This window comes from Dunckerocampus dactyliophorus, chromosome 1 (assembly GCF_027744805.1).
Source record: "Dunckerocampus dactyliophorus isolate RoL2022-P2 chromosome 1, RoL_Ddac_1.1, whole genome shotgun sequence".
In the NCBI taxonomy this organism is placed as follows: domain Eukaryota; kingdom Metazoa; phylum Chordata; class Actinopteri; order Syngnathiformes; family Syngnathidae; genus Dunckerocampus; species Dunckerocampus dactyliophorus.
Window position 1 is genome coordinate 37,288,931 of NC_072819.1, and position 23,550 is coordinate 37,312,480.

At 38.8% G+C, this 23,550-nt stretch overlaps 1 protein-coding gene across 3 annotated transcripts; it reads right to left on the reverse strand.

Moving 5' to 3' along the window:
- Nucleotides 1-1,399: 1,399 nt before the first annotated feature.
- Nucleotides 1,400-23,499, reverse strand: eif2d (eukaryotic translation initiation factor 2D). Of its 3 annotated transcripts, none has more exons than XM_054796370.1 (15): nucleotides 23,410-23,499; nucleotides 20,510-20,700; nucleotides 20,262-20,345; nucleotides 17,533-17,623; nucleotides 16,516-16,623; nucleotides 13,235-13,515; nucleotides 11,268-11,385; nucleotides 11,148-11,193; nucleotides 10,954-11,060; nucleotides 10,694-10,846; nucleotides 7,703-7,792; nucleotides 6,512-6,610; nucleotides 3,493-3,613; nucleotides 2,750-2,924; nucleotides 1,400-2,654 (listed from the first exon to the last, which is right to left on the reverse strand). In XM_054796370.1, coding segments are annotated over exons 1-15 (1,737 nt in total). In that variant the 5' UTR covers nucleotides 23,412-23,499; the 3' UTR covers nucleotides 1,400-2,583. The 3 variants fall into 3 exon arrangements, with proteins under 3 accessions (XP_054652345.1, XP_054652325.1, XP_054652335.1); XM_054796350.1 differs by lacking the exon at nucleotides 23,410-23,499 and adding an exon at nucleotides 22,511-22,698 and having other exon boundaries at nucleotides 1,406-2,654; XM_054796360.1 differs by lacking the exon at nucleotides 23,410-23,499 and adding an exon at nucleotides 22,511-22,698 and having other exon boundaries at nucleotides 1,412-2,654; nucleotides 6,512-6,607.
- Between the last annotated feature and the right edge of the window lie 51 nt (nucleotides 23,500-23,550).

The window sequence follows — 23,550 nt, forward strand, 5'->3', positions numbered from 1 at the left end:
CATCCATCTTCTTTGCCGCTTATCCTTGCTAGGGTCGTGGGTATGCTGGAGGCTATCACAGCTGACTTCGGGCGAGAGGCGGGGTGCACGCTGGACTGGTCGCCAGCCAATCACAGGGCACATATAGACAAACAACCATTCACACTCACATTCATACCTATGGACAATTTGGAATGTGGGAAGAAACCGGAGTACCCGGGGAAACCCACGCACGCACGGGGAGAACATGCAAACTCCACACAGAGATGCCCAACGGAGATTCCAGCCCAGATCTTCCCGATCTCCTGACTGTGTGGCCAACATGCTAACCACGAGTGTGCAATGTATACATGTATTATTAATGTCATCAATCCTCCCGCCATCATACTGTATGTTGATAACTGCCACCTTCTACAATATAAACACAGTGACTCAAAATTGCACAAGGAAAGTTGCAGAAACGCAGTGTTATGATGTGATGACACAAGTAAAGACGGTGAATCATAGATCAGTGCAGCACAGTGGGAATGACGTCCATTGTTCTTAATGAATGCACTTTCACTTGTACCGGAACAATGTAAATAGAATTGTTTTAAACTGTGGAGTCTTTTGTGTTGACATGCCCACCATCATTTATCCACCTTGGTGGAGTTATGCACGGCACTAAGCATTTATATTTCATAAAAAATATCTTGATTTGGCTGACATTTATGTGTTGAGTATGTTTTATACCAGGGATGCCCACACTTTTTCAGCCTCCGAGTCCCAAACATCTACCTCATACTATAAACAGAGATTATATATATTCATAAATGTGAGGAATTATGTGCATTGTACATGTATATCAAGAGTTCACACACTTTTTCATTGTCATCTACTTAGCGTTCATTGCACACACAGTTGTACTACGCCCAGCTAGCATTTGCTATCTAACATTCGATATACTAGAAATGAAAATGATTATGCAAAAGACAGTGCAGCCGAACTCAAGGCAATATATTAAAAAGGTTTCAGTAACGGCCGCATTTTTCCAGTTAATCATGAAATAATAGTTTCTCAAACAAAAGTGTAGAAAACATATTTTTATAGTGGAGTTCAGGACAGCATCAAACAACTGATTTTATTCCCACATAACTAGCAGCTGCTACATGTGAACGAATAACGTTTGTTTTATATATATATATATATATATATATATATATATAGGCATCTTACCGCTGAGTTAGGCTATCCGTAATCTAAATCATAAAGATGGAAGTTACATTTCTGTGTGTCGCTTATTGAGTTGTGTGTTGACCACTTAATCTTTGCTGCAAAGGAGCAACAGCAAATCAGGAGGGGAGCTTAATGTCAGCTGACCGATGCCATATAACATCAACAAAGTGACGTTTATGACATGGGTAACACGTAATGGACATCCCTGTTTTCTACCATATATCATATATGGACAGTTAGACAGTAAACTATGAAGGCGTAGATTAGTCATATACTTGCATGCTAACATATAATACACTTGATGAAATGAATATACAGTCTATTTTTGTGCTCTGTAATTATTACATAGTACTCATGTGGGATGCAATAGTATAATTGTAAACTGTACTGTACGCCTGTTTGCCTGCTTGAGAAATAGATAACCCACAGGTCATACAAGTCAGGAATCTCACAAGGCCCGGCACAAGACCATAAAGTTAATTTATTCATCCTAAGATAAGAGTTGTGGAGGACAAGTAATTGCAGGAAGAGTTTTAACAAGGAAATTCCAAAATCGCAAAAATAAGGAGGAGAGGTGGAGCGGACCATTCATTTTGAATTCCTGGGCACACAATCTCGACTTAGAGTGAGTGCCTCAGGAAAGAGGTACAGGAGTGTGGGGTGCAGCCCCAGCATTCCATTTTATACTGTATTGATATTATAGGATGGCCTCATGGTAGTTTTCTTGATGAAACAGCAATGAATGCAGAAAACAAAGCGATCATTTAAACAATGATACATGCACATGGCAATAAATGGTTTGAAAATTAGAACTAAAAAGCCCTGTTGATGCACCCTGTTGGCCCAGCAATGTGCAATGTTTAAACTTGGTGTCCAGGAACGACTTTGGGATGACATCGCTCCACACCCTACTTTTCCCTCCTTTCGTTATTTGCCAGTCTCGGACTGAACTGGCTGAAAGACACACCATTTTACACTCGCAGAATATTTATTTTTTTTTACCTTGGTGATAAATGATTTCAGACCATTTCAGAAACACATCACAAAAAGATTATCTGAAAAGCTTTTACGTCTGAAAACACATTTGGATTCAATTGGGTCTTGACATCCTGAAAGCCAACTGGATACAATTGCTATCTTTACTGTTTGTTTTAAGATGACAGCTCTCAGTGCATAAACATTAGAGAATAGTTTTTTTCATGCCATATCAGAATAATTTTCCTTCAGTGGGACATTTTGACAGACAACACCAGTAAATTTATTCCAAACAGGTCAAACACTGAGCAGCTTGATTTATCAGTGGCATGGTGTCACAAGCAATCATCACTTACAATAGAGCAGAACATCTGTGTAAGCTATGCAGAAAGTAAAGGGTATACTGTTAAAATGCTACTTCTTCTTTCCACCTTTAGCAGCTTTGTCTAACCCTTGGATGTACTTGCGAGGAATTTGATAATGATCTGAAATGAAAGATTAGAAAGAATGTTTACTTAAAAGAACAATATCATTTCAGAATATATAAGAATATATATAAGAATGGGAGGAGGTTCCACACCAAGGAGCAAACGGCCAACTTGTTGAATCTGGTTGCCTTGAATCTGGACCAGGACATTGTTTTTGGCCCCAGGAACAGGCTGCAGGACAGAGCTGGCTTGAACCTGGTGCTGCAATGCAGTGGCCACAGCTGAAGGATTCAAACCATATACTTCCAGGTTCTTTATTAGGGTCACCTACATGTAGCAGATGGAAACCATTAAAGCCAAAACACTATATCAGCAGGGGAAACTGCTTAGGTTTCTACAGGCATATGACAGTTGAGAACAGCCAAAGGTATGTTTCAGGCACTTGAGAATCAGCATCTCCATAACATAATGTAGGGTTGTCAAATTCAATGTGTAAGCATTCATTCTTGACAAGGCAAATCATTCATTTCACATGTACAGAAACTGGCAATGGTTTCAACAAGCAAAGGCCAATAAATTTGATAAGATAAAAAAAACAAAAAAAAAAAACAAGAACAATGCTTTTAGTAGCTTCATACTATCACTCTCCATTAAATGTTTTTCTTTCTAAATGTATTAATAATGCACAATAACCAAAAAGGAAAAGGATTAAAGAGAAAGAAAGATGAATTCTACCAATAGTAAAGCACTGTACTGTACCTTATCAATTCTGACGACTTACAACAAGGAAAGTATTTTTTGTTCGTTTTCAGGAACTTTATGACTGTGTTAAGGTGTTCCTAATTTAAAAGTACTGTAGAGATGTACAAAGACAGAACTCAGGGAGCGTGATCACCTTTTTATTGGAGCCTCGAGAAGCGACAGTGATATCTATGGGCTCAATGTGGCCCTTCTTTATCACGGGTTTCTGTCCAGGAAACACTATTTGATAGCACTGCTGCATTCTCTCCAGTGTCCTGTAAACAAAAAGAGAGTTGTTTCTTTTATCATCTGTTTCATCAGTGAATGAATATCAAACTAGAGAAGCACTCGGAGAGCGCAGACCTCTGCCAAGCGCCATACAGTAGTTACCCCCATATTGTGATTAACACCAAAATAATAATCCCACATTTTTTTGGATCAGTCTTTGATATTTTGTAGAACCTGTTGGAAACGTGTCCTGTATTATTTTTTCTTCCAAGCGCTCTGACCATTTTTTGTGGAGTTATATGCACACATTCTTCCATGTCCCATTTCATCCAAATCCATTCAGAACTTTTCAAGTTTTTTGAACAAACAAACAGACTAGAGAAGCACTAGGAGAGCCCAGACCTCTGCCAAGTGCCATAGTTCCCCCCATATTGTTCTTTACACCATAAATATTAGTCCTATATTTATTTGATCTACATATTTAGATTCCTTGACCATGTAAACATACCATTAGCAATTGGATTCATATCTTGAGGAAGCAATTTCAACTTTCCAAATTGTATGAATGCTGAACTGAAATGCTGCAGAAAGGTTTGAATGTTTAAATGTAGGCTGAAAGCAGGAATAGTTTAAAACATCCATCCATCCATTTTCTATACCGCTTCATCCTCATTAGGGTCGCGGGGGCATGCAGGAGCCTATCCCAGCTGAATTCGGGCGACAGGCGGGGTACACCCTGGACTGGTCGCCAGCCAATCGCAGGGCACATAGTTTAAAACAGTTGTTGGCAAATTTTTTACAGTTGCGTACCCCTTCAGACATTAGACTTGGAGCCATGTACACCCCTACTGCTGCACACTTAAAAAACATAAACCATTTTTATATTAAATTGAAATATTAAACATGATCAATTGGTTAATTAATTTTATAGTAAGTATTTCTGGTTAAAACATTTCTATTTTGCATGGTCAAATGTTGAAAGAAGTTTTAATTGTACATGAGCACTGATAAATAGATAAGATGTGAATTTCTCTTGGAGGTGAATAAAGTATCTTTTATTTCAGCCGGATGTTGGGATCCTTCCCTTTGAATGGGTTGAAGTTGATAACGTAATGTAACAAATTTTAGCAACTGATGTTGGGGGGTAGGATTAAATAAGCTCTGCTTCTTCCTACTCCTTTTCAGACATGTGGAATTGTAATATCAAGCATTTCAATGTAAACTGTACGCATGTTCGAAATAAATTAAACCATAACCACAAACATAATAATATGTATGTAAATGCATCAATGTAATATGTAAGCGAATCACTTGCACCACAAAATGTATATGGGTGGACACCAGATAAAATCTTCTAACCAAGAGAATTTTTTGCCATTTTTTACAGTGTTGTACATTGAAAAACGCCTCAGCCGAGTCATCTAATTTCAGCCTTTTCTCTTCACATTCTGCCTTTTTGCAATTTTTTAATTTTTTAAAATTTTTGTATCTTTTGCCCGGCCCCTGGGCAGCACATTGAACATCCCTGCTACAAGTATAAATATGAAAGACCCGGGGTTCAAAGTGTTGCAAATCATGTTGCAAATCATCAGTTCACAGTTTATTTTCCCGCATAAACTCAGGGCCATATTAAGTGGAAAATTGAGACTGAACATTTATCCTAAAGAGTGTTTTTGTTGGCGAAACATGTGAAGAAATAAAACATCTGCAGGGATGCTGAAAATGCATCATTTTCCTGGTCTTCCAGGTTACATACATCTGGATGCCTGCTTTCATGAACTCTTCATGTTGTGATTGCCGTGTCCATGTGCACACGCCTACGTGAGGCATATTTTTCCATTCAAAAGAGACTCACTCAGATGCTGGAATGTCAAGAATTGCAGTAAAATTGTGTACGGATTGGATTATATCTTTATTTAACAGTAATCCCTCTGTCTGTCCTTAGACTTGCCTGAATAACTCAGTCAGATGAGTTTTTATGGTTTTCCATTTACACACCACCACAATGGATTTGAAATAAAACAATCAGGATGCCATTAGTAGACTCTCAGTTGTAATTTAAGAGGTGTCACAAAAATATGTACTTTACCATTCAGGAATTAAAGCCATTTTATGTAAAGCGCCTCCTCAGGCACAAAAGTATATGGATCCAGTAATTTCTGTAGCCTCTTGGATATTTTTTTTATGAAGTTTTGTTAATAAGTGATCACAATGCCCAAAGTGATGTCTTCTCGTCATCCATTCCCTCACCCACAATGTCCGCACTTTCCTTTTTCTAGTTAAGGTAATGCATTCTTCTTGCTCTTTCTGCGTTCTCTTTATACAGCTGTGAGATAATGTAAACACCTTTTCTTTTCTGCAGGGAGAGCATCTTCTCTGGAGTTCAACATCTTCTAAGTCCCTTGCAAAGAGAGGAATTAATGAAGCTTGGGGCAAAGCGGGACCAAATAATGGCACGACTGCTTTACGGATGTGGGAAGTTGTGGTGACAATGCGCATCACGCGTACAATGTCGTACACGAGACGTAAACAGTACTTGACTTAGGTGTAAATAAGTTGTGCAGAAGCGTGGCACTTCGTTCCAATGCGTACCATATTTGGTCACAAATTGTGTGCAAAGTTTTAAAATCTTTTTTAAATCTTCATTAACTTGAAATATTTAACATGATTAATTGGTTCATTAATTTCATAATAAGTAAGTAATTCTGTTTAAAAATTAGTGTTTTGCATGGTCAAATTTTGCCACAAGTTTTACATGAGCACTGAGCACTCGTAACTGTGTTAGGCGCTAAATGTTTTTTATTTTTATTCACGTACCCCCATGACAATTGGCGTACCCTTGGGGATACACGTACCACACTTTGGGAACCTAGGGTCTAAATGACATGCACTGCCACAGCCAATCTGGTCGTGTCATGTTGTAGTGATAGAAAATGTGTAGTTACCTGCTGAAAAGGTCATCCCACTTGAAGGAGATTATATCCTGGTATTCCGATTTTTCAAGCAAGCAGTCACATAGTGTTGGGTTGATGATCACATAACTGCTTGGGAGAAACAAACTAAATGACCACTTTCATGGTAAAATCTGTTTGATATTTCCTACCAATTGTTATTAATTTTGTGGCGCATGAAAAGACCCACAGATTTTCCAAACTATAAAAAAAAAGTATGACTACTTTAGCGTCACATTTTAGTGTTTTAGCTGATTAGAACAGCATCACATGGCCTTGGGGAGTAAATGTCAGTGACATTTCACCACTTTCCCTGTTCTTGTCACATTCTTCTAACATTTACTATTGTTTATCGGTAACATTATTTCCTTCGCCTTACATCTGCAGGCCAGATGAACAATTCCATGGACTAGAACTAAGGGTGTACTCACACTAGGCTATTAGTGCCATGATGGACTTGGGTGCAATTCACCCGCAGTCAAAGTAATCCTCAATCAATAAGTTTGCATATGAAGTACAGGGGAACCTCAGTTAGTGTCATTAATCCCTTCCAGAAGGCCCAGTTCAAACCGAAACCTACTCTAACCATTTAAATTGTTCCCCATTACTAAATAATGCAAATCCAATTAATCTGTTCCAGACACCCAAAACACTTTTTTAAAATAGTTTTACAATTATAGTGATACATGCAGAAAACATTTTGGAATGCATACAAATGATGAATGACAGGGATAAATGAACATTCAACATCACTTTTACCCTGACTGAAGACGTACAGTATGAGGTACAACGGACGAGCAGAGATCCACACAGACAACATCTTTGTGTTTTGCTATGAGTTGTTTCTTAACCGCTGGTGACGTCATAAATGTACGACAGAGCTGAGGGACAGTGACATCTGTTTTTTGCTAACAGGGACATTTTGTGACAAAAATACTTTACGAACACAGTTGGCGTCACGCAGTGTATTAATAATGCAACAAGACATGCGCCATATTATCCGCTAACCGGGAAATGTACACGAAACGAGGCAACATTTCTGCGTACATTTTTGATGCACAATAAACCAAAAAATATACTAACCAGGGCGTACACTAACCAAGGTTCCACTGCAAATGGTATCGAGGGAATGGGTATGTTTAAAATAATGCAATGATTTCAAACCAAAGGCAAAACTGTACTTACTTCTTATTGTTTTCATCCACCAAGTCATTCATCTTCACATAGTCAGTGACAATACTTCTCACCTCAGCAGGCTGCAGTATCATACCTTTCCTGCAGGAGCATCAGAGAACATTAGTGAAGTCTACTGTGGTAACATCAGAGAAGATGGGGAATACGAAGGTAGACTGTGGTGTGAAATTACCACACAATAACGCGACAGACACTCCAAATATAGGGGTGCCCCGATATAACTTTTTCCTATATGTTACCAATATTGCAGCCTTGAATATCGGCCGACACCCATATCGATCCGAAATCAGAATGAATCAAACATACTTCGACTTATTTTGTAGTGTGGAATGTTAGAAATGGCTTGGTCAGGTAATATTACTCACAGAGCAATAGTCAGCAACAGTGGGTATGAGAAAAACTCACTCAATTCCATCTTTATGCATATAGGTTACGGTATAGTTTTATTCACAATGTAGTGGCAGCTAGGCATAATGTGACAAGGTTTGAGGTGCTCAATTAAGCATTTAAACCCGACATTTCACACCACCAACAGGGGCTGACTCTTCTCTGTTATAGCTAATACGCGGAATCTGGAATCGACTGCTTGTATTGGAGTGCAAGTATCAGAGATTTACGGTATTACATTTTTTTTGCTGATATCGGCTCGATATCCGTTATCAATATCAGATCTGGACACCTCCAACAGTTGCAATAGAAAAGATGATTAATTGCATCATGACCCATGACAGTTATTCAATTAAAGATTCATTAACTACTGGCATGGGCAGAATTTTGTAGATTGTAGAATCATTTACAGCAGGGGTCGCAAACCTTTTTTCTTTTGAGAGCTACTTTTACAAAATGAAAATAGCAGAGAGCAACTCATTTTTGTAATATTAATTTTCAGAGCTTTCTTCAACCAGAACAAACTGAATAAGATTTTTGTGCCAGAATATTAAGAAGATGTTGGTATCCACAACTCCAATTTTGTATTAAAACATTTTTTTAAAAAATTCTTCTGCATTGTATTTCAGTATGTATTTCTTCAGTGGTCTCCACCTTTCATCACATTAGAGCTACTTTGACAAAAATAAAGGAGAGGTGACCTATTTGTGTTTTATGTTTATGACTGGCAACATTTAAATTGTACTTTATTTACAAACCAGATCTCCACTCAAACAGTGTGGCCCTTGTCTTTATGCTATTTTGTGGTAATTTGTTATTACATGTCAATAAATAAATAATGTATGTCTGAATGGTTATAAAAATACTAGGAGTTGAAGCAAATATTTGAAGCATAATATTTGGTGGGCTACTCAACATCAGCAGTCGAGCTATAGGTTGCAGACCCCTGATTTACAGTATATGTAGAAGCATTTGCTGTTACTACACCTTGTAATGTCAGGAGTTATTCAGTTGGGAAATGAATGATAGTCATTTCAAAGCATGCATTACGCAGAGGAGTTGAGTGATAAATTGAGTGAGGATGCGCAGTAATCTTATCCAACCACTTTCAAAAAGAGGTCGTAGGTTAAGGTCGGCCGCAGGGCAGCCCCATCTGAGTCTGTGTCACATTCAATAAGGAAATACAAAACATCTGGATACAAACTGACTCACAAGCTTCCGCTCTCCCTGCCATGTCCGCCTGCTGTCTGAACCACAGAGACATGTAATGCAAGAGTCAGGTTCAGAAAACACACACACCAGGGTTTCCACTACATGTAATTGATCGCGGCGGCCCGCCACTACAAAATAAAAGCCGCCACACCTTAAAAGTTAACTTGAAAAAAATGTTAAGTAATATAGTATGTGAATGTATATACTGCATATGCTACATACACATACATACATACATATATAGCTTATAATTTACGCACAATTAGTTTGAAAACAATTTAAAATCTGATAAAAAAAATTCACTGCGCTTTATTCTGATAAACATGCACCGGAAACGCCTGTCTGCCGTGTCGTCGTTTACTAATGTTGCGGCACTGGCATCTTGTGTTGGCTTTCAGTGTTCCTTATTATCGTGCAAATAAAAATGATCCGCAAAATGTGGAGTCTATTGACGACAGTTTGTCAGTTGTCACATGCAAAGCCTAGCTATGCGAGCGTGTGAGATTGTTCACGTTTCAGTCTCATTCCACTATCTGGCGTCTTTTATTTGCACTGCGTCGCTGGCGGTAGCTAGCTTGGTCACGGTCAAGCTAGAAGTGCCTATCACATTCATGCTAACTTACTTAACGATTTTGCTCTCGTTACCGTTAGAATACTTATGGATTGTCTTCAAAACACTAGATGTGTGACTAAGTTGTTCAACAAATACGTAGTGTGTCCAGCTTTAGACACTGCGATGCTATCACAGCAGTGTCCAACAGGTACCTCGTATGCGACTGGTAGCTCCCCAGCTGATGTTGAGTAGTTCACCAAAGAAATACTTGCTTCACCTCTTAGTAGTGTTACAAGTGTTCTATTCAAACATGACATCTGCATTTGTAAATAAACTATAATTAAATGTTGGCAGTCACATAAATTAGCTCACCTGTCCTTTCTTTTTGTCATAGTAGCTTTAATAATGCTGCAAGCTCGGTACATTTGTGCTATCATAACCCTGGACTCTCTTTATACACCACACATTAATTTTACTCTTAAACAAGCATCAAATTAAATTTAGATCTGTGTCAAATAGTACAAAATGTTGTACTTTTGTACTAGTCACATAGGACTATTGGACTAAATAGGTCAGGAGGCTTGACATTTAGTGCTCTCAGCAACTTTGCCATTAAGTTAACAGTTTTGCAATGTTCTCGGTTCATTCTGCTGGTTGTTGAAAAACGTTAAATAAATAAGTTAATAAATAATTAAGTCACAAAAAAAATTGTTATTTGCCATAATTAAAAAAAATTGCAGACGCAGCAGTGGCACGACACAGCGGAGGCAGTGCCATGCAGCTCACCACCACAGCTTTGGAAAATCCTAGGAGAAACCCTGCACACGCACCGTTTGTTTGCATCTTGAAAAAGAGGCTCTAGTCGGGTGGACACAGAGTATAAAATGGTGATTTCAGGAGGATGATACAGCGTTTCTCCTCCTCCACCCAGGAGTGAAAATGCTTCAAGGTCTGTCTCCTTAGGAACACAGAAGGAGCGTAGTCTGTAAGTGACACACAAAAAGAGATACATGAAAAGGTACATTATTGTTCAGTCTGAATGCAGTCGTATGTACTGTAAATGCAAAGACTTATTTAAAGTCAAACTCACTCTGGGTTCTTCCAGTCCACCTCTATAATGCTCTCCACACCCTTCGTCAGCTCTTTCACCCGTACAAGGCTGTGCTGCTGCTGCATAACCTGCAGAAACTTGGACAGCTGTTGGAAGAATGTTCCTATAAATGCAAGTGGAATTCAAATGTATTCTAAAATGAATCATTTGCAACTTGTCACATTCTGATATACCTTTTTATAACTGGATTTTTTTATATCTAATTGTTTTCCGCTCGGGCTGGAAAAAACACAGAATGAGAGAATAACTGAATTCCTCTTCAGTCATTTTGGGAAGAATGAGTAATTCTTTACCAGCAGGAAAACATGTGGTTGCGGAGAAATGTGCTTGTCAGCAGAGGGAGCTCTGATTTCTTCACCTTGCTTTTGAGAGCACAGAGGAAACACTGCAGAAACAGGGAGTCCATGTCTTCTGGAAAATGAAATTATAACCAAAGTCACATTCTCTTCCCCTTTCATCACATCAGAAAATACTATTATCTGGTTTCATCAACAAATCACATTCATGTGCACATGAAATAGCTCTGCATGCCCTGCAATCAATTAGTAGTGAATTTGAATCGAATCTGGCTTCTCATGTGACGTTGTATCCCATTAAAAGATGACCCGCGGTGGCAAAGACCACAGTGCCTGAAGATCTAAAGCACACTGTGAAAGTTTACACAATTATAGAAATATGCCAGAAGAGCAAGACTAACGTTACACGTATACATAAACTGGTATTTTGAAACACATTCACAGACTAGAAAACATATGACAGCAACAAGTGGCGTTATATTGCCTACACTAACCACAAGGACATTCTAAGACATCACAAGTAAATGGCTCAATAACTGGAAACAGGGTCAAACTAAGGGGTTGTCCACACAGGAACGTTTTCAGGTCAACACGGCAAAGTATTTTATCATTTCAGCCGTCCATCCCCACGGAAACGGTGTTGTGGGTGCCCTGAAACGGTATTTTTTTGAAAATGGCTTCCAGAGTGAGAAAATCTGAAAATGCTGGCTTGTCTTTGCCGTGTAGACAAGCAAACCGCAGCTTTCTGAAAACAATGAGGCCACTGCCCCGTCGCCATCACGTAACCGGAAGTGACAAGCCAAGAAAAGATCTCAATGCTTCGACTGGCATGAATCGCCCCAGTCGATATTTTTTGCCTTATACTCCAAAATGACTCACAGAAGTAATACTACTTCGTCATCAGTCTAGACTAGCCTTAAAAAGTGGAAGACGATGGACACATGGGTTCCTTCTTTTATAGTTTTGGTGCTGTCTGTGCATCTGTTCACAGCGCCACAGGAAGGTGTACTTTATGTATTACATAGTTTTACCCAGTGATATGTTCCCGCCTGGATGCAACTATTTACTACCGGTACTCCCTTTACGCCTGCTTTTGTGCACGCACTCTACAGCATGTACGTGAGTCATGAACATCAGTTATGTTATTCGGGCCAAACGGATGAGCAATTTCAATTAAATTTAATTTGTAATTGTGGAAATATATCACTAATTGGACTGCAGTCAGCAGGGCAAAAAACATGGCATCAGCTTTAGGAAATTAAGCGACTGTACGTCCATGCAGACACAATATGGTCCCGGTATTGAAACAAGAGTTCAGAAGATTTAGGGACAAATGATCCTATCTCATTTATTCATTTTTTTCACATCTTACATCTTATAAGTATTTGTAAAAAAAAAAAAAAAAAAGTGTTGTTGTTAATTTATTGAGTTGATAAGTCATTTTTGAGTGATTGTTTCAGGAAAAAAGAAAATTATACAGCTTTAAAAGGATAGTTTGGATTTTTTGACATGAAGTTGTATGACATCCCCAGCTGAGTTCTGGTCAGATTTGGTCGGATCCACAGTGTTTACATGCGCGGATGAAGACGGTCTTCACATACACAACAATAGACAGGCGACAGCGCGCAGTGATACGACGGGAGAGAAAGTAAAGCCGAGCGATTGTGAGATCTGACTTTTTCTAGGAGACATTTTTGTGATGCAAATGTATTGCTCTTTTGAACGCATGCTGTTTTGAGAAGCCAAACTCTTTATTTACGTGGCCCCACCAACTAACCGTAACTACGTTCATCACCGAAATCCGATCAGATCCGATCTTCGGCTTACAGGACGAAGTGGGGGGGGTAAGTCACTGTTGATGCACTACACTGCTGATGGGGATGTCATACAACTTCAGGTGAAAAAATCCAAACCACCCTCTAAACAGACCTATGGTTTGTTTGAAAATTGACTGAATCTGTTACCTTGTGGTGATTTATGATCATCTGGGTTCTCTTCTCCTTCCTCATTTGCTTTTCCCCCCTCCTCTTCCTCCTGCTCAGCCAGGTGCAGCTTGGCCACACCAGAGCAGCTTTGATCTACATCCGGCTCGCTTTGTTGCTGCTCTTGTTCTGCAATCTGTTCGCCCTCCTCCTCCTCTTCCTCTTCTTCTCGCTCATCAGCTGCACATTCTTCACCATGTACAACAGGTTGTTCACTCTCTGGATCTGGTATAGTGGGAAGACTGGATTTTTCTCCAAAGGCCCTAGATAAAACGTAAACACAAATTCAGGAATTACTGAGCATTCCAAAACCAAATGCAGGTAGATATTTGTACACATTTTGACACTGCAAGGAATTTAAAGCCATCAGAAGGATTTGGAATGGCTTTGCAGGTTTTCCTCTACATGCTGCCACACGTTTTTGTTTTTTTTACGTGAAAACAATGTTAAGTAATATATTGTACGAATGAATATATGTGCTATATAGATACATATATGGCCTATTATTTATGCACATATTGACCACAATTAGTTTGAAATATAATTTCAAATATCATATGATGGATGGATGTTTCACGACGCTTTATGTTGGAAAACTTGCCCTGTTGGCACTTGGTAGATAAGGAGAGGAATAAAAGACAGAGAGTAATATATTTTAAAGTTAATTAATGCAGTTCTTGTTCAAACCTACTGGGACCCTACTGTTTACATTATTAGTGACAGCAAAATTTGGCTCTACTTTGTGTGACTTTCCCTCACGTTATGGTTAAGAATCAGCATGACCGACCTTAATATCAGTTACTTGCCTTTAATGACTCATTCTTGGTTGCAATTTCAGATTTTAAATTACTTTCAAAAGAAAAAGAAAGTAAAGTCAAGGGTCAGGTACCAAAAGGAGGCTCAATGTTTCAGACTGTGACCTTGCATTCCGAGGTATAACAGGCTGCAGGACGACCATCTGGCAGCATCAATGGGCCATCTCTGAGGTCCCATGTCAAACAGCATGAAAACACTTCTTCAAAAAACCTACAAAAATCAAGTTCTCTCAGCTAGGTTGCAAATTTTGCTATTAAATTTGAACAATGTTTTCTGTTCTTGATCTGCTAGTTGTTGAAAAAGTTAAATAAATGACTTCATTAATAAATAAATAAGTCATAAAAATTGTCATTTGTCATAATAAAACTAGAAAAGCACTCGGAGAGGGCCGACCTCCGCCAAGCGCCATAGTTCACCCCATATTGTGATTTACACCATAAATATTAGCCCTGCATTTATTTCATGTACATATTTTTAGATTACCAATGTGTAAACGCATGCTAACACCTAGCATAATAGTTGTGTTTATATAAATGTGTAGCTATGAGTATGGCTAAAAATGCTACTATGCTAATGTTAGCATGTTAGCATTGCTAGCATGCTAACACGTAGCATAACAGTGCTAAGTGTTTATATATATACACTGCTAAAAAAAAATTAAAGGAACACTTGGAAAACACATCAGATCTAAACTGGGGGAAAAATGATCTTGAATATCTTTACTGATAATAAGTGGGTGATGTATTAGTAACAAAATGATGCCACATAATTTGATAGAAATGAAAATGATCACCCTACAGAGGGGGGAAATCAAAGACACCCCAAAAATGAAAGTGAAAAAATGATGCAGCACACTGGTCCATTTGGCTAAAATGTCATTGTGTATGTATGTATGTATGTATGTACTTTATTTATCCCACAGCGGGGAAATTTACTTGTTACAGCAGCAAGCAAGCAAGATACGCAAGTAAAGAGTACAGTGTAAAGAATGCATAGTGACTACAACATGGTTCAGCTGGTGCAGGTGTTGTAGAGCCTGACAGCGGTCGGTATGAAGGACTTTAGGTATTGGTATTGTATAGGATATAAATATATATAAGGTATTGTAGCAACTCAAAATGATTCTCATTAGTTTGTGTGGCCCCCACGTGCTTGTACGCATGCCTGACAACGTCGGGGCATGCTCCTAATGAGACTACGGATGGTGTCCTGGGGGATCTCCTCCCAGATCTGGACCAGATCTTGTTTTTCTTCAGCCATTCAGAGGTGGACTTGCTGGTGTGTTTTGGATCATGCTGCAGAACCCAAGTTGGTTTCATCTTGAGGTCACGAACAGATGGCCAGACATTCTCCTTCGGGATTTTTTGGTTTATTACAGCACGTCTTCCAAGTCGTGAAGGAGCAAGACAGCCCCAGACCATCACACTGCTACCACCATCTTTTAATGTTGGTATAGTGTTCTTTTTCTGAAATGTGCCGTTGCTTTTACACCAGATGTAATGGGACACATACCTTCCAAAGTGTTCAACTTTTGTCTTGTCGGACCACTGAGTATTTAAGATCTTGGGGATCATCATGATGTTTTCTGGCAAAACTGAGACGAGCCTTAATGTTCTTTTTGTTCAGCTGTGGTTTTCGTCTTGGAACTCTGGCACACAGGCCGTTTTTGCCCAGTGTTTTTTTGGCAAAACTGGGATGAGCCTTAATGTTCTTTTTGTTTAGCAGTGGTTTTGGGCTTGGAAGTCTGCCATGCAAGCCGTTTTTGCTGTTGTGGGGTCTTTTGTGACCTCTTGGATGAGTCGTCGCTGCGCTCTTGGGGGTAATTTTGGTTGGCCGGCCACTCCTGGGAAGGTTCACCACTGTTCTATGTTTTTGCTATTTATGGATAATGGCTCTCATTGTGTTTCGCTGGAGTCCCAATAAGTAATCGATTGACTAATACGAAAAAAAAATCAAAACAAATTGTCATAATTACCTTAGTGAAACTACAGCAATATAGAACACACAGAATGTGCAAAAAATCTGCGTTCGCTCGTCGAGGAAGTGTGCACCGTGCATTGGTGTGAATAGAGACAGAGAAAAGTGCAAGTTTACTGTGTTGAAACAGAGCGCTGCTGTTGGCGTGTTAACGTCGGCAAGAAAGTTAAAAAAGACCGTCAAACTCTGTGCCTCTTAGGGGATGCTGCATTACTTACAAGACGTTACTTGCACAATATCACCATCAAGCACTTGTTGCAGGTGGCGGAGTCTGCATTAATTTAGGACTGAAATGAGGCGCCAGTGGCCACTCCGTTTTTCGATCCAATTACTAACGTTTATGTTGGCACCGGTGCCATGCATCCCTATATCAAAATTTGTGATCTTTTTGGCTGCACAACGGCCAAACTATTCCTCGATCAGAAAAACAATTATTCAAGATATGGCAAGTAGAAAAAGAAGTCACTCACCAGAGATGATCCATGTATGTGTGCAAAACACATACTCCTCTCCCTTTCATGCCCACACTGAGCATTTCTGCACTGGAAACTGCAGCTGTGCCAACTGCAACTGGAGCTCTGGAATTATTACAGGGGAATTATTAGAGAGTTCTGCCGAGAACTAAAAAGTAGGGATGTCCCGATCCACATTTTTTGGCTTCCGTTCTGATCCGATTTTTTTATAGTCTTGCCAATCTGATCTGGTAAAGATCCTTTTTTTTTTGTTAATTTGAATAAGCTTTTGTTACAAACTTGAATTTGTGGAATTGGCTATGTCTATGACTATGAAAATAGCTCTTTAAAGCATTAAATATAATGCAACCAAAGTATTGCTGAATTTACTTTTTAGTACACAGCATGACCAGCAATATTGCTTGGCTCTTGTAACAAACCTCTGTGAGTCAGGTCCCTAATCCAATAGAAGATACAATTGGAGAAAATGGGCGTGCAAAATACTTTTAGGATAGGACTAATCATTTGACATGGTTATAGATTAACTTGTGGTGTGATTTACAATATATGACTTTTTTTTTTAACAAACACTCTTCAACGCAATAGTAATTTATTGTTTATCGCACTGTGTGCGAGCTCCCCGCACAATGACAGCAGTCCAGGCACAGTGAGGGGAAACTACCTTTGTAGCTACGGAGTCGAATATCCGACGTCCAAGGTGAAACTAAGTTCACCACAGTATACCGCGGACATGCATGGTAGTGTTGCGTTTTCTATTTTTTGAGGGTGGCAGGAGTCAAGTGGCAACCAGCTTTAAGGCGCATTACCATGCCTAGCATGTTGGAGCGCAGCCCACAGTTACAAACGTGATACGTCAACAGGATCAGCCCGATCTTTTGGCGGAAGTCAACATTATCCGATCTTCAAGATACAGCGGATCGGCAGCCGATCCCGATCCTGAAGATCGGATCGGGACATTCATACTAAAAAGGGTAAAAAAAAAAAAAAACTTTAAAAACTTTCAAGACTTGGTACCTGTTATTGACAATTGTAACGGCACAACAGTCCCCTTTTTTTAGGTCTGGGAGACCGCTAGAAGGCACCACCACACCTGGAAGCATGAGATCTATGGACACAAAGTTATTCAGGGACTCTACCTGTACTGTACCACCATTTTCCTTAAATACCATATACAGTCGTTATTCATTTATCGCAGTTAATTGGCTCCAGACCGGACCTCACTTAGTGAATTTCCACAAAGTAGGATTCAATATTAATAAACTCAATATTTCCGTAGTTAAAGAACCTGTTTGACTTTATAAATACGATTTTTACCATTATTAGAGCCTTGTAGACACCTTTAGCCATCTTTACACTCCTATTATTCTTTGCTTGCACCACACTGTGCAGCACTAATGTGCAGGCTACGGGATCACTGCAGGGACATAAGAGACAGCCTCCGCTCGTAGCATATAGTCTAGCATAGTTAGCCTCCACTTTATTTATTGTAAACGTAAAGTGTTTCACACCAGTGGGGAAGAAGGACAAATAAAGAAGCCAAAAACTTACCCCTTCTACACAAAATGGAGAACTTTTTTCGCTCTATCATGTCAAACATGCCATGGCTGCCTCCATGCAGTCTTAAGGGAATTTAAAATGATTTAAGAGAATGTCTCATCAACATGACATCACTGATGCCGAGTGACCAGAAAACTACATATTAGAGCCCGACTGATATGGGATTTTTGGGGCTGGTGCTGATACCGATATTGGGGGCAGAAAAAAGCCTTTATCCGATATATCAGCCGATAACCAATATATCAGCTAATATATGAAAAAAGAGGTATACACAGGATATATATTGTACACAATGATACATTCTTATAATACCCAAAATACGCTTCAACACAAAGAAGCAGAAGACTACCAAATGTAAATTTGAAGTTTAATTAGTAAGACTGTCAACAAAAGGATATGCCTCTTTGTGATTTACTTTTAGGTGTTGCTACAAATTTGTAGTGTTCTTTGCTGGAGCCCTGGCTAACTTGCACACTGCACATGTTACATCTAACATAACGCCTCCACACCGCACTCTTCCCTTGTGCCTGTCAAATGAAAACATATACATTTAGTGTAATTTGGTCATTTGTCTAGAATTTGATACTATAGCTGAGCATTTTAAAATAAATACATTTGGCTGCATTGGGCTGAAAGTGATAATATATAGGCTAATGTGAGGTGTTTTTCAACTAATACATGATGTGTTTATAAAAGGCTTAGCGGATAAAAAATGGAAGGATGGATGGATATTTACAAAACCATCTTGCCAATATCAATTAGTCATATTTACTAGCTACTGAAACGTTCTACCTGCAGCCACTGAGTACTTGCAAACAGCTGCGGAAAACAAATGCTGAAGCAAACAAGTGGGGAAAAAAGTTGACAATTAACAAAATAAGAAATAATCAAAACATGCATCACGTTACTAGACTTAATATAAAAAGGCGCTAAAAAATGTACGTAACATTTACATAACTTGAACATTTTCAAAATTATTTGTATGAAATCCTCCATGGAAGTATGAAGTGGGACGCTGTGTATAGCCGCATTTCACTTTAAAACACTGTACTGTACAGTCTTAGATAATGGTGGACAAGCGATTAACAGCAACTTATACAACGTTAAAGCGCTGTAATATGCTCTCTAAAACTTGCGTGAAAACTAGAATGTTCTCCTTGACAGGCCCTGATAACGTGGCACTAAAATGTACTGTTATATTGTTTTACAAGGTCACAGCTTATGGTGTACAGAAATGCAGTTTATTTTCACGTTAAAGTTGTCTGACTGTGTGAGCAGCGCAGCAAAATATAAGTTATGTATCGGCTACCTTTACACAGATGTTGATTAATCAGTGATATGTCATAATCGGCCTGATATATGGCCGATATATCGGTCGGGCTCTACTATACTTTATATGAGTTTTCTTTGAATATTTTTTTGGCTAATAATAGGCCATAGTCAGCCAGATCAGAGCGAGGGAGCGATGTTTAAACCGCGATCTAGCGAGGGAGGACCGTACGCCGATCCAGAACATCCCAAACATGCTCAATGGTTAAAATGCCCGGTGAATGTTCTGGCCATGCAAGAACTGGGATGTTTCCAGCTTCTAGGAATATGCATTACCATGCGGTAACATGAGGTGATGGCTATAGGTGAATGGCACAACAATGGGTCTCAGGATCTCGTCACAGTATCTCTGTGCATTCAAAACGCTATCAATAATGTGCACCTGTGTTTGTTTTCCATAACATACACCTGCCCACACCATATCCCCACCACCACCATGGGCCACTTGATCCCCAACACAGGTGCATTTTTGCGACATTCTGGATCGGCGGTATTTGAAGAAAATGGTCATCACACCACATACTGACAGGTTCACCCCCCAAATACAGTTTAACAGCACATTTTGGAGTGGCCTTTTACTGTGGCCAACTTAAGGCACACCTGTGCAATGATCATGCCAACTAATTAGCATTTTCATATGCCACACCTGTGAAGTGGATGAATTATAAATGATCACTAACACAGATTTAGACAGATTTGTAAACAACATTTGAGATAGGCCTTTTGTGCACATAGAAACAATTTTAGATCTTTGTGTTCAGCTCATGAAAAATCGGAGCAAAAACAAAAGTGTGTTCATAATTTTGTTGAGTGTATTTCATTTTAAAAATAGTTTGGGTGTTGAAAAAGAAACATACCAGCTCCTCCGATCATCTTGTGAAGTACAGGAGGCCAAGTCCTGAACGTGGGGAGGGCAGCGGGGAAACGCCAAAGCATATAGACTATTAAAACATGAAAAATTCACATTTAAATTGAGTTATCTTCTACATTCACAATACACATGCACATACTGTATGTACTGTATAATGACAATAAAATTATATATATCTTCAAAAATCTAGTCATTCCATCATATTTATGGGACTAATTCGACTTTTTGAATCACCTGTAGGATAAAGTTGTTTCTCCAATTCAAAGAACAGCGGATTTTTCTGAAGAAAATATAATGTTACAGAGTCACCCTTGTGTGCGTAAATCTTCACAACATTTAATTCCTCTTTGTTGGGGATCAGCTCAGTTAATTCATCAGAAGACAGGGAAGGAAAGGCTGCTGCTATGTCAGCCTTGAGCTTTCTCCTAAAAACAGATAAAACAGACAAATAGTGTCATAGTGTCATTTTTGTTTAATCATATTTTAGTCTTTACTGTCTTTTACACTACATGTCTTTTGCACAACACTACTGTCTTTTCCGCTACATGTAATTGATTGTGGCTGTGCGCCACTACAAAATAAAAGCTGCCACAACTTAAAAATTTGTGGTTTTAAAACTTGAAAGCAATATTCAGTAATATGTTGTATAAATGTATATACAGTATATCCTATATAGACACAAACATAGCTTATTAGTCACACACGGATTGACCACAGTTTGAAAGCAATTTAAAATATCATGAAAATGTTTCATAGCGCTTTAATTTGATAAGCATGCACCGGTATTGCCTATTTGCTTTGCTGGCACTTGACCAGTGATCTGATTTGCAACATGACACCTGTATTTAATGACAAATGAGCACACTTAGTGGAGATGTGCTTTGTAAATAAAGTGCCATTAAATGTCAGTGCTCACAGCAACTTTGCCATTAAAATAACAGTTTTGCAATGTTCTCGGTTCATGTTCGCCTAGTTGTTGAGAGACGACACAGACGAGGGCCCTCAGTCATGAGGGATGCCCGCTGCAACATCTGCACGTAAGCATCCGCTGTTTAACGACCCTGCACCACCTGAAGCTCCAGTGTTCCACTGAATGAAAAAGCACCCCAGATCATGATGGACCCCCCTCCACTGTGCCGGGTAGAAAACATCTCAGGTGGGATCTCCTTGTCATCCCAGTAACGTTGGAAGCAATAAATTCAATAAATTACCCCCTTTTTGCTTTTGCATATTGTAGCTCTACTTAAAACCTCATTAAGTTCCAAATGTGCAAAATGCAAATTCTAGCAATTTTTCAACTGGTTTTAAGATTTTGATTAGAAGCATGCATGCGCACACGCACGCACAAATCGCAAATTTTGTTTACCGTTGTTGCTGTTAAGGGTGGCCCTTATTGATATCTTATGTATTTTGTATCCTGTATGTATTTCTTTCTAGTGCAGAGGTCTCCAACTTTCATCACTATTAGAGCTACTTTGACAAAAACAAAGCAATTTGTGTTTTATTTATATGACTGGCAACATTTAAAATGTACTTTACTTACAAAGCAGATCTCCACTTAAACAGCGTGGTCATTGTCTTTATGCTACTTTGTGGTAATCTGTTGGTAAATAGAGGCATAATGTCTGAATTGTCTGAACAGTTATAAAAAATAATTAGAGCTCAAGCAAATATTCTTTGATCCTTTGGTGAGTTACTCAAAATCAGCTGGCAAGCTACTGGTAACTCATGAGCTACTGTTTGAGACCACTGACTTGGTCAAACACAATAGTCGTTCTTGTTTTCTTCTCAATAGATTATTCAATTATAAATTGATTTTAGCATGAATGTACAATTTACTGAAGTGCTTGTATGTACGGGCTGGTTATTGCGATTCCAAACTAACCCATTTTTATGTATTTCTATTCAAAAGCAATTGAATAGCATACGTTTGACATTAGTTACTAAATAGCCAAAGGAGGGCTCGAAAATACCGTCAAACTGGGATGAAGATAAAATTATATATTTTTTGTAAAGTGGAAAACAATACATCAGTGGAGTGAATTGGCAAAGATTTTGTCATGATACATGTGTCAGATTTTCTATTTCACCAGGACCTATTGAACAAACAAATGACAACAACGTTGCACTGTTGCGGTGAATGACTGTTAAACAGGCTTTTGCTGGTTTTCTCTGTGGCCAAAATGACAGGGTAGATAGTAAGTTAGCAAAAAACAAATGACTGGTGTGACTCACCTGTCTGATGCCTTCATTACGGTGTTTGACTTAACACGAAACGCTTTAGTAAACATGTTGTCACAAAAACGGTGCCAAATTTAAGTTAAGATAGTATGTGACATTACATGCCAAAATAAAAACTATTATAGCACATAAAAACTTGCAGCTGCTTCAGCTCCCTGTTGGGTTCAATGGTCCGGCGCGTATTTACTTCCGACGTGAAACTACATTACCGCGTTTTGATTCCGTTCATGAACGACTTCTTCTTGTTATATTTTTATTGGCGCTTGGCAAGCGTTGATGAACGACTTCTTCTTTTGTTGTTTATTTGCGGTCGGTGCGCATTAGTGTGACTTTCTGAAGTGGAGTGTGGATCGAGATGCGAACCCACTCTAAATTCTTTTATTTAAAACCGTCTTCTTTAAGTCGTTATGTGTAGCCATATTACCTCATATGCCCTGAATATAGTTGTAAAATATCTTCGACGACCATACTAATATTCTCTGTATCCAATTTCTACTGTCCTCTCTTTTATCATTATATTGCCTATGAAGTAGCTTGAAATTAATTACACGTGCTGTACATTTTATTTGGTTACAATAACCACATATTCTTGTATTATGTTTCCCTACTAATTTAAGTTAACTATTTAGATATGTACAGGTATGTCCAAACCTCATTCTACTCATGATAGCTTACTTATTTCCCTTATTACCGTACTATACACTGCTCTTAACTTGACCATATTAATATGACAATTAATAATAATAATATTAATAGACAATTGTCTACCGTTTGGTTCTTTGTTCCACTTGTCCTGCCGCTTTTTTGTTCGATTAGTTCATTTTAACTATGGTATGATATGGTATGATAAATTTGTTTCAGAAATGCTTAACAAGTTATATTAAGAAACTTACATTTGCACAAGTGACTTGTGGTGATGTTTATGTCTGGTGAGGTGCTGACTTCCACTGTTGCTAACTCCTCAGTAAGAAAAGTAGGTATTGGCTGTCATGGAAGTCGCAAGAAGACGTCATTGGCTAATTTGCATATTATTT